Raw genomic sequence first — 13,651 nt, 5'->3', positions numbered from 1 at the left:
TTTGACCTTGCATTTTAAAATCAATCATTCCAAGATCTTGCTGCGGTGAGGTGGTGTAAGGAGACGGCAGCTGCTGCTTCATTGAGCCTTTCAGGATACATCAAGATATCCATCTGGTTGTATCACAGCTTGGTATGGCTTCCGCTCTGTCCAAGACCGCAAGAAACTACGAAAGGTCGTGAACGTGGCCCAATCCATCGTGCAGACCAGCCTCCCGTCCATTGACTCTGTCTGCACTTCCCGCTACCTCAGAATAACGGCCAGCATAATTAAGGACCCCACTCACCCCAGACCCGCATCTCTCTTCCACTTTCTTCCATCGGGAAAGAGGTACAGAAGTCTGAGGTCTCACCCCAACCGACTCAAGAACAGTTTCTTCCCTGCCGTCATCAGACTTTTGAATGGACCTACCTTGCACTAAGTTGATCTTTCTCTATGCCCTAGCTACGACTGTAACGCTACATTCTGCACTCTCTCCTTTCCCTCTCTATGAACAGTACGCTTTGTCTATATAGCATGCAAGAAACAATACCTTTCACGGTATACGAATATCTGTGAAATTGATAAATCAAATCAAATCATATTAAATACCACCCAGGGAAACTGTGGCCTTATTGAAGGGAAAATACAATTGTGATTGTAGGAGCAGATTATTGAGCGGTGAAGCAGGCAAAAGGATCAAAATATCTACCCCAATTTCTCACGATCTTATGATGAGGTCTTTTCACTTACTTAGGACCCACTATCTTGAGGAATCACATGATCTACGTCTGGGCAAAGGGAAGATCTCCCTCGATTGTGAAAAGTGGACAGAACTACTTAGAACACATGAATCTACCATCTGCTTCTTGTCAGTACTCATGGTCCACACAGACCTTGTTCCTTTCTACTTCATGTGCCGCTGTCTGCATGCCCTCAATTCCTTTCCCCCTCATTTATACTTAGTTTATTAATTTAGTTTAGTTTGTTTATTAGTGTCACAAGTGAAGCTTACATTAACACCGCAATGAAGTTACTGTGAAAATCCCCAAGTCGCCACACTCCAGCCCCTGTTCGGGTACACTGAGGAAGAAATTAGCACGGCCAGTGCACCCTAACCAGCCCATTTTTTGGGCTGTGGGAGGAAACCGGAGCACCCGGGGAAAACCCACGCAGACACGAGGAGAACATGCAGACTCTTCACAGACAGTGACCCAAGCCGGGACTCAAACATGGGTCCCTGATGCAGTGAGGCAGCAGCGTTATCCACTGTGCCACCCTATCTGGCGCCCTATCCTCTGAAAAGCATCAATGCTCTGTATATGAATGGTAGAAAGAGCAAACTATGATAGACCATTTGATTTATTAAACCTGTTCTTTCCGCAGCTTGCACTTTCAATAACTCTACCTCACCAATTTAGGTCCATTTTTGTCTTTCTCTGTAGATTAAGAAAGGTAACCGTAAGTGTGAGTGTATCCTTCGCAGTATTGAAGTGGTGTGCAGCCTGGCCTCAGTCCAGAAAGACAGCTTTGAATATCCGAGTGCCCAGCTGCAGCATCTGTGGAGGTAGTGTATGTTTCATTTGTTGCCTTGTTAATCTCACTCTCTGCTTTTCGATTTCCCCATTCCACATAGAGTTCTAAGTTAATAGTCAGAATCACAGGATCCCTACAGTGCAGAAGGAGGCCATTTGGCCCATCAAGTCCAAAGATATGTGGGTTAGATATATTGGCCATGCTAAAAAAAAATTGCCCTTAGTGTCCTGAGAGACATAGGTTAGAGGGATTAGTGGGTAAATATATAGAGATATGGGGTGGGGCCTGGGTGGGATTGTGGTCAGTGCAGACTCAATGGGCCAAATGGCCTCTTTCTGTACTGTAGGGTTTCTATGATTTCTATGAAGTCTTCGTCATCCCACCTTTTTATCTTACCCAGGCCCTATCCCTCTAACCACACGTATTTACACAACCACACGAATATACACATCCTGAGACAGTAAGGGGCAATTTAACGTGACCGATCTACTTAATCTTTGGACTTTGGGAGCAAACCGGAAACACAGGAGGAAACCCATGATGACAGTGACAGAATGAGCAAACTCTACACAGACAGTCACCTGAGGCTGGAATTGAACCCGGGTCCCTGGCGTTATGAGGCAGCAGTTCGAACCACTGTGCCGCCGTGTCACTGAAGCTCAGGAACTGAGCTGTTCCAATCCTTTCTGCAAACTATGGAACAAAATAGGTAGGCATTGTGAAAGAGGGATTTTTTTTCTCCTTTCGCCCCTTGCGATGAAGTGCTTCCCCTCCTCTTTACAGTCACGCTGAGGGCTGCACCAAGGCATCATTTTGTACAAGACCGCAGCCTAAGCCTCAGGCCAGTCATGCTGGTAGAATGGACCTTTCACCTTGTTGGTGGAGTGGCAGATCATTTCTAGGCATTGGGAGTGTTGGAGAAAGTCTGGCGGAGGTGATCTCCAAACTCTGGTCGCAATGTAGAAGAGTCAGTGAGTGAGCCTGTGAGTGAATCATTTGCCCTCCCAATTGTACAGTCTGGGCAAACTAAATTAGAGAAGGATTTCTAATGACTGGCGTCAGGAGTAGCTACTCACAGTGTGCCAGCACTTGCTATGTGTGTGTGTGAGTGTGTGTGTGTGCGTGTGTGTGTGTGTGTGAGTGTGTTGTGTGTGTGTGTGTGTGTGTGCAGTTAGAATTGCAGCGTCCCTTGAAGATAGGGCTGAAGTTCTGATTGACGTTTGGGAAATTTAATGCTGCTTCTCTGTGTATTTAATTTTCCCACGGGTTGTGAGCACTTCACAAAAAGCTCTGTAAATAGTGGACTGAGCAGCACTGCACTGAGCTGGGATATTAAACCTGACCGGAGACAACAACATTGAAACCTTTACAAGGATGAGACCAGGGCTGGGAGGTTATTTCTTTCAGCATAGGTTGAACATCCTGGGCCACTTCCTTCCTCTGGAGAAATCTTAAGAAATGTAGAAACCCGACAGCACAGAACGAGGCCACTCAGTCCATCAAGCCTGCACCGACCACAATCCCACCGAGGCCCCACCCCCATATCCCTACATATTTACCCGTTAATCCCTCTAGTCTACATATCTCAGTACACTAAGGGCAATTTTTCACATGGCCAATCAACCTAACCTGCACATCTTTGGACTGTGGGAGGAAACCAGGAGCACCCGGAGGAAACCCATTGCAGACGCGAGGAGAATGTGCAAACTCCACTCAGACAGTAACCCGAGCCAGGAATTGAACCCAGGCCCCTGGAGCTGTGAAGCAGCAGTGCTAACCACTGTGCTACCGTGCTGCCCATGGTATTATCTCAAAGATAATTAGAGGATTTGATAGTATTGGCATTGGCGGGGAAGATGTTTCTTCTTGTTATGGAGAATCTAAACTGGGGGCCATAAATATCATAGAATCTTAACAATGCAGAAGGAGGCTATTTGACCCATTGATCCAGCACTGACAACTATCTCACCCAGGCCCTGTCTCCGAAACCCCATCTATTTGTCTTGCTGATACCCCTGGATGTGGGATTTTACAATCTTGTTCGTCCCGAAACTGTAAAATCTTGCCCGAGTTCAACGGATCTTCCCGTGCGCCACCCCTCGTCCACTCTGATTCTCGAGGCGGGCAGGCCGGTAGAATTCTGGCTTAAAAGTCAATTTTAGCATGGCCAGTCAACCTTCCCAGCACATCTTTGGACTGTGGGAGGAACACAGTAAAAAGTCTGACAACACCAGGTTTTAGTCCAACCTATTTATTTGATAATCTTGGGTTCACGTCGCACTATCTGTAACCCCCGTGACTTGCCTGGGTTTGCAAAACCTCACTTACTGTACTGTCTGGAGACAATACACATCTCTTTAAACTGTGATCAGTGCTCCTTCCACTCACATTATCAGCCACTTCAGGTCTTGAACAGCAGGTTAGGTGTAAAGATTCGCATTCTAATCAGTAATCTCTAAACTGTCTGTGCTTTATATGCTCTGTCTGAGGCCAGAACTCTCCATTCACCTGACGAAGGGGCTAACCCGAAAGCTTGTGAGTATATTATCAAATAAATAGGTTGGACTAAAACCTGGTGTTGTCAGACTTTTTACTGTGTTTACGCCAGTCCAACGCCGGCATACCCACATCTGTGGGAGGAAACCAGAGCACCTGGAGAAAACCCACCCGGACATGGGCAGATCGTACAAACTTCACTCAGGCAGTGACCCAAGGCTGGAGTGTTGGGGGCGGGGGGCGGTTTGGAGTGGGTGGGGTTGGGGGTGGTGGGGAGGAACGTGACGAGCGTAAGCACTGGCACATTTGAGTCTATGATGTGTAATTGTCACATTTCACAGACTGCTGCTGCTCAATCAGTTCCACGATGTGCTCCCTGGCTCATGTATCCAGTCTGTGGTGGAAGATGCAATGAAGTTCTATGAAGGTAAGGCATCTGCCCTCACAGCTTTATTGTCCAAGCATCCAAATCTGTAATGACGTTTACTTCTCAGGCAATTTGAATAACGTATGTCTTTTTTTTGGTGTGTTTCCTCACATAACTTCACTGTAGCTAATTACAACTTTTATTCCACCAGATTATCATCATTACTATACTGTTAAACTTGCGTGTATATATATGAGTGTAATTTTATCACTTTCAACTTGTTTTCTTGGTTGTAGAGGCTGTCACACTTGTACATGATACTTTGAGGAGGATTTTATTATAGGGTTGATTGTTGGTGTAACTGCTGTGTTGCACTGAACGTAGCAATCTGGCACTGCCTCTCATCTCTATTTTGTAACTCATTGATATTTCAAGCCATAGGCACCCAATATGGGATGGCACAGTGGCTTGCACTGCTGCCTCACAGCGCCAGGGACCCGGGTTCAATTCCCGGCTTGGGTCACTGTCTGTGCAGAGTCTCCATGTTCTCCTCGTGTCTGCGTGTGTTTCCTCTGGGCGCTCTGGTTTCCTCCTGCAGTCCAAAAGATGTGCTGGTTAGGTGCATTGGCTGTGATAAATTCTTCCTCAGTGTACTTGAACTGACACTGGAGTGTGGCGGCTAGGCAATTTGCACAGTAATTTCATTGCAGTGTTAATGTAAGCCTACTTCATAGAATTCCGACAGTACATAAGCAGGTCATTCGGCCCAGCAAGTGTGTACCGACCACAATCCCACCCAGGCCCTATTCCTGTAGTCTCACACATTTACCCTGCTAATGCCCGCCAGCACTAGGGTCAATTTAGCACGGCAAATCGACCTGACCCGCACTTCTTTGGACTGTAGGAGGAAACCGGAGCACCCGGAGGAAACCCACGCAGACACGGGGAGAACGTGCAGACTCTGCACAGTGACCTGAGGCCGGAATTGAACCCGGGTCCCTGGCATCGTGAGGCAGCAGTGCTAACCACTGTGCCACCGTGCTGCTACTTGTGACATTAAAAAACTTTACCTTTAATAAGACTTTGCATTTCTACAGGAGCTTCGTGATTCACATTCCAAAGTGTTTCAGAGGAGTCTAATCAGGCAAAATATCATAGCAACTCAAAGGCTGAGATAGTGGGATAGTTTTAATTGTCACTTTTGACGTGTCACTGCGATTGTTGGCTGATCACAACTTAATTACTTAAATTAAATTGAAATGTTTTAAAGCCCTTACTGTATTTGAACTTCCATCTTGATGGCTTTAGAAGTGAGGACACGGAAATTGTCAGAATCAGAGCATCAGCTTTGAACCTTCAGAGGCAAGGGGGGGGCATTATTCCCTGTCTGGAATTTTTTTCCCCATCCCAATCCCAATCCCAATCAAAAAGTGGATTTTCTTTTTGGCTTGTGGAACTTGACTCACTGTCAGTAAATGTTGCCGCTCCTGGCCGCCATTTTAATGTTTCTATTTCCCCTTCGTTAAATGCAGAAATCCAGAGCCGTGGGAATGAGCTTCTGAAAGAGGCTATCCAGTGCCTCTTGGGAGGATCCGTGCAGGAGACCGGGAAGAACATCAATGTGCTGAACACCCTGTCGTGGGAACGGACTGAAGTCATCTCAATGCCTCGGCTGGAGGGAGACGAAGTCCTAGGTAATAGGATTTAACTTGGAGATCTCTCATTGAGAGAGCCTTTAGACGGAATCTCTCTCCCAGCTGAATTGACATGACCGCCCTCTGGCCTAGAACAAAATTCAGCGGGAGCTGAACACCCCTTATCGTAGAGAGAAGCTAGCAAGGGCAGTATTCCCTACAGGAGCACACGCCCTCAATCAACAGGGGACCTATGGAATTGTGATGAGAATTTAGTCACAGCAAAATTGTAGAACTTATGTGCACACAGAAGGAAACTGTTTTTGCAATAGCATACTCAGAAATATAATTTTTGCTTCCTATTTTTTTAAATATATATTTTATTTTCTTCCTGTATTTTAGCTTCCCCATATTAGCTTCTGTTATTCTCCTCCCTGGCCTCTGTCAGTGCTGCTCATGACTCAGTATCTAGAGTGACAGCACTGTAAAAGCTCTGAGTCAGGGGAGACCTGGCTTGTGTCCCGGGCTTCTTTCCCTGGCTCAGCGAGCAAAGGTTAAGGATATTCAGGATGGGGAGCCATAGTTGGAAGCCTGTGTATTGAGGCAGCAGCCAGTTGCATCAGTATATGTGTCACTTTTCTGGCGTGATTGTGGGAGCGCATTTAGAATTGTCCTGACTGTATTTCATACGCCCTGTTTTGCCTTTCTGTTTCCTGTATGGGTGCAGCTCAGCAGCTATTGGCTGGTCTCTGGAACTGTGCCCAAGTAGTCACATTGGACAGTGAGTGTAAACCAGCTATTTGACCTTAGGGTGTATCACAACACAGTTTGACACACTTGCACACGTTTTACATCCGAGAAGATTACCAGAAAGCAATTGAGATTGGCTGGGTGCTGTTTTTTACCCCAGCCCAGGGCGTACCAAGACCAATTTTGTGCCACTCAGATCATGAGAAGTTCTTAATTTCCCTTTTATTTATTCAGTCCTGAGACCTGGGCATCGCTGGCTGGCCAGCATTTATTGCCCATCCCTAGTGGTCCTTGGAGGGAATTGAGAGTCAACCACATTGCTGTGGCTCTGGAGTCACGTGTAGGCCAGACCGGGTAAGGATGGCAGATTTCCTTCCCTAGTGATGGTTTTTTCCGACAATTGACAATGGTTTCACGGTTGTCAGTAGGTTCTTAATTCCAGATGTATTTTATTGAATTCAAATTCCACCATTGCCCTGGTGGGATTCGAACCCGGGTCCCCAGAACATTAGCAGAGTTCCTGGGTTAATAGTCTAGTGGTAATACCACTAGACCATCGCCTCTCCCTCCTCAACTAAAGCAAACTTTACCACCCATCTGAGTTGCCTAAAATAAAGTATTGATATCTGTTTGACATGATATGGGATTTTTAAAAAAGAAGACCTATTCTTACCAAAACCAGTTTTGGGCCTTCTCCCCATCTCAGCCTTTCCGATGTTGTGAGAAATGGGAGCTTGGCAAACGCATGCAGTAAGTGATTTCAATCATTTTGTTGGAAGCAAGCGTGTTAGATCAACAACAGTGTCTGATCCAGAGAAATCTGATCCTAAAAAGTTGCTTGCGGTATGTTTGTCCAGGGTTTGGAAGTTCCAGTTACCGTGCAGTATCTAGTTCTTGACTTGTCCATTTCCTCATCCAGGTTGACTTAGTGCCAGCTTCAGTCTCAACCAAGCAAACCTTTCTTTGCAATTCTTAATGTAGCTGAATTGAACATCCTGTTTCTTGTTTCTGACGACCCTGATTTTCTCCTCACTCATAACAACTTAACCAGCTTAATATATCCTTCCTCAACTGACTTGCTTTTCTGAATCCAATTCCTCTAGATTATGACGAAGCTCGGCTCTTAAAGAGAGGCGGAATTTATTGTAGCCCTAAAGAAAGGTCATTGTGCTGACGGGCGGCACAGTGGCACAGCGGTTAGCACTGCTGCCTCACAGCGCCAGGGACCCAGTTCAATTCCAGCCTCGGGTCACTGACTGTGTAGTTTGCATGTTTTCCCTGTATCTGTGTGGGTTTTCTCAGGATGCTCCAGTTTCCTCCCACAGTCCAAAGATTTGCGGGTTGGGTGCATTAGCCCATGTTAAATTCTCCCTCAGTGTACCCAAACAGTGTGGCAACTAGTAACTTCACAGTAACTTCATTGCAGTATGAACGTAAGCCCACTGTGACACTAATGAATAAACTTTACAGTGGGCGGAATCTCAGCAACTCTTTCCAAGTGTCAGGTTCAGACTGAAATCTGTTGTGGAGCTCTCCAGCTATGGTTCACACCATTATCCTGGCAGAGCAGAGCCTGATAGAGCTGGCATGACTGACTCCACGGAGACCGGGGTGCCATTTTAAAGGGTGCCCCAATCAGAACAAAACTTATCCTCCCCCACTCCCCACCGCAGAGGTGTCAGGGGCTCCCCAGCCTGCCTCAGCCTCCCTTCCCCCACTGCGACAATCATTGCTGGCAGTCCCCTCCTCCCCAATGGAACTCCCACTAGGGCCCATCCTGGCATAGATTGACACTGCCAGGTTGGCACCGTGCCAACTTGTGTATGCCAATGAACAGAACAAACGTAAGGCTCCTGATACTGCATTTACTAAGGTGTGCGTTCTGTGTCATTTGCAGCTCTGGTAAAGGTTCCCAGTGTGGGGTTTGCCACAGTGACCAATCCCCTGGTCCCATCTCATCCAGTCATTGTCACTTCTCAGGTAATGATAATTCCAAGAGGTAAGGTGCACTCTCTTCATCTATCAGTGAATCCATGTGTCCTCTCCCTCACTCCCTTGCTACCTTTCCTCCATGCACTCTGACATGCTGTTGCTCCGTGTACCTTCCATATGTCAGCTATTGAGTCAGGAGATTGAGAGTTCAAGAAGAATCCACGCTGACAGCTAAAACATTGAACCGAGACCTTGTCTGCTGTCTCAGGTGGATGCCCTGCCTTGAAGAAGCTTCTCCCAGTGTGCTGACAACATCCCTCAACCTGCACCACTAAAAAGCAGGATTACCCGTTCATTATTGTATTTCTGTTTGTGGAATCTTGCTCATCACAAATTAACTTCCATATTTCCTACGTGATACTTCATTGGGATGGCACGATGGCACTGTGATTAGCACTGCTGCCGCGCTGCTGCCTCACTGCGCCAGGGACCCGGGTTCCATTCCAGCCTCGGGTCACACTCTGTGTGGAGTTTGCATGTTCTCCCCGTGTCTGCGTGGGTTTCGTCTGGGTGCTCTGGTTTCCTCCCACAGTCCAAAGATGTGCGGGTTAGGTGGATTGGCCTTGCCAAGTGACAGGGGAATTAGCAGGGTAAAGACTTGGGGTTACGGGGATGGGGTAGAATTGTTGTCAGTGCAGTCTTGATGGACCAAATGGCCTCCTTCTGCACTGTAGGAATTCTATGATTCTGTGACTGTAAAGTTCCTGAGTCATGAGGCAAGCCTGCCTTTCATGATCTCTTACTTCACCTAATCCCTTCTCGTGCTGTGGATTCCTTGTGCACTCTCAAACTCCTTTCTCCCTTTTGTCTTCCCTTCTCTCTCCCTCTTACTCTTTGTGCTGGTGTCCCTCATGTTTCTGTTCTCCCCTTTCCCTACTCCCTGAGGCTACACCTGGGCTTACATCCTGAAGCATCGTTTGCTCGTGTTCCAGGGAGATGGCTCTGTACTTATGGAGAACGGAATTCTCAAAGTGGTATTCGATTCGCTGGGCCGTTTGACATCAGTTACTCATTTACTTTATAAAAGGTACAGGGAAATCATTTCTTAACCTTCCCATACGCAAAATGAAATAATTTCTTTCAACAGGTGTGATGTTTTCCATATGGTGCAGATGCCTCTACTCTACCTATCCAAGGTGCCTTGCACCGAAAGGTTCTCGTAAAGATGCTATAAATATAGAAAATGCTGAAAAAACACAACAGCATCTGCCAACATGCAAACAGTATCTCTGGACTGCAATTCTGACCAAGACTATAAAGCTAAACTACTCATTTCTGTAAATGCTAGCGAGTCTGCAGCATTGGAGTGGCACAGTGGTTAACTCTGCTGCCTCACAGCACCAGGGACCTGGGTTCGATTCCCGGGCTTGGGTCACCTTGTCTGTGTGGAGTCTGCGTGGGTTTCCTCTGGGTGCTCTGGTTTCCTTCCACAGCCCAAAGATGTGTAGGTTAGGTGGATTGGCCATGCCAAATTGCCCCTTAGTATCCATTGGGCGGCACAGTGGTTAGCGTTGCTACCTCACAGCACCAGGGAGCCAGGTTCGATTCCCAGCTTGGGTGACTGTGTGGAGTTTGCACATTTGGCCCATGTCTGCGTGCGTTTCCTCCGAGTCCTCCGGTTTCCTCCCATTCTGGAAGACATGCTAGTTAGGTGCATTGACCCGAACAGGTGCCAGAGTGAAGCGACTAGTGGAATTTCACAGTAACTTAATTCCAGTGTTAATGTAAGCCTCACTTGTGACTAATAACCTGCACTTTAAAGTTAAAGTTTATTTATGTGTATTGGCCATGTTAAATTGTCTCTTACTGTACAGATGTGCAAGTTTGGGGGGATTGGCCATGGCAGATGTGTGGGGCAGGGGATGGGCCTGGGTTAGATGTTCTTTATGACAGTCAGTGCAGAGTCGAAGGGCCGAATGGCCTTCTGCACTGTAGAGATTCTATAATTCCAGCATTTCCCTTTTCCCCCGAGTGAGTTAATAGCAATTATTGAGATGCTGGAGAAAGGCCAGCTCAGTGTAATAATCCAAGCAAATTTTCCAGTCTCAGATTTATTTTGGTTCTTTCAGCCCAACATAGCGACACTTTCAAATATTGCTTATTAATAAATGAAGGGAAGTGAATGCTGGCCACATTTTTATCAGTATATAAAATCGGAAGCCAAGTGCAGAGTTTCACCGGAGCACCCAGAGGAAACCCGCGCAGACACAGTAGGAGATGCACCAACCGTGTTTCCTTACTGCTTACAGCACACGCTTAGTACACAATCTTTATAAATATTAATGCAAACAGAATGTCCGTCAGAGGAAAATACCTGACTGTTGAAACATTTATTTCACAACTTGATCGTTTAAGATGAAACAAGTCAGGAAGAATGACACCCTTGAGGTTTCATTGAAGATCAAGATAACATTAAACTTCCTGTAGAATAAAGCTCTTCGAAAGTGTCTGGCGATACTGTGCCTGGGTGAGATTCTAATCAAGGTACAGATTTGTATTCAGTTGAAGCAGTGTGCTGAGCAGTAACAGCTCTGCAGGGGTCTACCTTGCAGCCCCTGCATCTACACAGCATAATGAGATCGATGGAAAAAGTGTCATCTTGTTTTGGAAAGAAACTGAGAAAGTGATGAGTATTGAGGCGTAGGAATGAGTTGGTTAGAAACCATTGTGACTGACTGGATCACTCTGCAGTGAGCTGGCTTGAACTTGATGGGTTGAATGGTCTCCTTTGGTCTAAAAATCTTCACTCATTTTATCCTTTGCCCTGGAATTTCCTGAAAACCTGCGCCATTACCAGGATATAGCACAAAATTCCAGAAGATTATGGTGTAAGGGAGTTAGACAGTACTCACCTCCTCAGAGTATTATTGCTGTAGAGATTCCTGCCTAGCGGTAGGATTGTTGTTGGTGCAGTCTCAATGGGCCTCTTTCTGCAGTGGAGGGATTCTATGAATATTTGTAATACCAGTTTGTGCCATCACAATGGCATTTGTGCATTTGCTGATCTAATGCTTTCTTTATTCATTCATGGGGATGTGGGTGTAGTGGGCTATCCCAGCATTTTTTACCCATCCTTAATTGCCCTTGAGAGGGTGGTGGTGAGCTGCCTTCTTGAACTGCTGCCATCCATGTGATACAGGTACACCTACGGTGCTGTTAGAGAGGGAGTTCCAGAATTTTGACCCAGTGACAGTGAAGGAATGGCTGATAGATTGCCAAGTCAGAATGGTGCGTAGCTTGGAGGGGAACTTCCAGCTGGCCATGTTTGCGTGAGTCTGCTGCCCTTGCCCTTCTAGCTGATGTGGAGATGCCAGCGTTGGACTGAGGTGGGCACAGAAAGAGGTCTCACAACAACAGGTTAAAGTCCAACAGGCTTATTTGGTATCACAAGGTTTTGGAGCGCTGTCAAGGGCAACTAGGACCACTCGTCTGGTGAAGGAGCAGTGCTCGGAAAGCTCATGATACCAAATAAACCTGTTGGACTTTAACGTGGTGTTGTGAGACTTCAAACTGTGTCCTTCTAGATAGTAGCAATCGTGAGCTTAGAAGGTGTATCCAGTGAACCTTGTTGAGGTCCTGCAGTGCATCTTGTAGATGGTACACACGGCTGCCACTAATCGTGTGGAGGGAGTGATTGTTTGTGGATGTGTGGGAGTTAACATGCTCAGATTTTTAAAAACAATCATCATGCCTTCTCTGTAACAGCTTGTGAGAATGTTATCTTCAAGGGAGCCTGTCTGTGTCAGACTAGGCCACGTAACATTCTGCTTTGTGACCTTCACCAGAGTGTGAACAAGACCGGATGTTTTCCGTAACAACTATCAAAGGCGAGACATGGGGATATGCTATGCAAATGAAGGATTAGCGGAAGTCAATTTTTCATCAAGTGAGAAAGGGCAAAAAGCCAGGATTTAATTGGCAAATATGTATGTCAAGAAAGATGTGAGAAGTCGCTTGTTCCTGATGGGTGGCGTGGTGGCACAGTGGTTTGCACTGCTGCTTCACAGTGCCAGGGACCAGGTTCGATTCCCAGCTTGGGTCACTGTCTGTGCAGAGTTTGCGCATTCTCCCCGTGTCTGCGCGGGTTTCCTCCCACTGTTTGAAAGACGTGCGGATTAGGTGCATTGACCCGAACAGGTGCTGAAGTGTGGCGATTAGGGGAACTTCACAGTAACTTCATTGCGGTGTTAATGTAAGCCTTGTGACTAATAAATAAAAGTTAAAAAAAAGACTGCTGAGTTGTTCTCTCCGTAACAGCCAGACCACTCCAGCCCTTTTGTTGGAAGGAGGAGTTCTCCTTGTGCACAAGTAATTAAAGACCTTGCATTGGCTGCATGGTATCCAGGGCTATTTGTGTTAAGAGTCGACTAAGAGTGCCTAAGGTTGGTGGTATCCATGGATCTCTGACAGACGTGGTGCCAATCAAGCGGGGCTGCTTTGTCCTGGATGGTGTTAAGCTTCTTGGCTGTTAATGGAGCTGCACTCATCTAGTCATATTCCATCATGTCCCTGGTTTGCATCTTGTAGGTGGTGGACAGGCTTTGGGGAGTCAGGGGGTGAGTTACTCACCACAGGATTCCCAGCCTCTAACCACACCACTTAAGGTGGGTTCCAGAATGGTACTGATGGAATGAGAATCAGTGAAACATTCTATTGCTCAGTGCGTGCCAATGTTGATCACAAATTAGTAACACCCTGTATTTTGATATGGTATCACCAAACACTGAAGAGCTTAATTTTACAGTATACAAAGATTTATTGTTACCTTAATGTTAAATGAATCCTCAAGGGTTGTTTACTGAATCTGGGTACATCTTTGAAATCTTAAACCTTGATTAAGTAGTGAAATAAATGTTTTAACAGTCAGGTATTTTCTTTCTTCTGAGTAGCATTAATA

General features: G+C 46.3%; 1 protein-coding gene across 1 annotated transcript in view; it reads left to right on the top strand.

The window, feature by feature from the left end:
- The window catches only part of man2c1 (mannosidase, alpha, class 2C, member 1), a 129,588-nt gene that overhangs the window by 59,569 nt on the left and 56,368 nt on the right, over positions 1-13,651 (top strand). Inside the window, exons 14-18 of the mRNA XM_080216002.1 lie at positions 1,425-1,546; positions 4,353-4,438; positions 5,911-6,072; positions 8,660-8,742; positions 9,687-9,781. Of these exons, the coding sequence (XP_080072128.1) occupies positions 1,425-1,546; positions 4,353-4,438; positions 5,911-6,072; positions 8,660-8,742; positions 9,687-9,781 (548 nt within the window). The remainder of the gene's footprint in view (positions 1-1,424; positions 1,547-4,352; positions 4,439-5,910; positions 6,073-8,659; positions 8,743-9,686; positions 9,782-13,651) is intronic.

Source organism: Carcharhinus amblyrhynchos, chromosome 32, assembly GCF_965287045.1.
Source record: "Carcharhinus amblyrhynchos chromosome 32, sCarAmb.v2.hapA, whole genome shotgun sequence".
NCBI lineage: Eukaryota > Metazoa > Chordata > Chondrichthyes > Carcharhiniformes > Carcharhinidae > Carcharhinus > Carcharhinus amblyrhynchos.
This window is presented reverse-complemented; position numbering and strand designations above follow the sequence as displayed.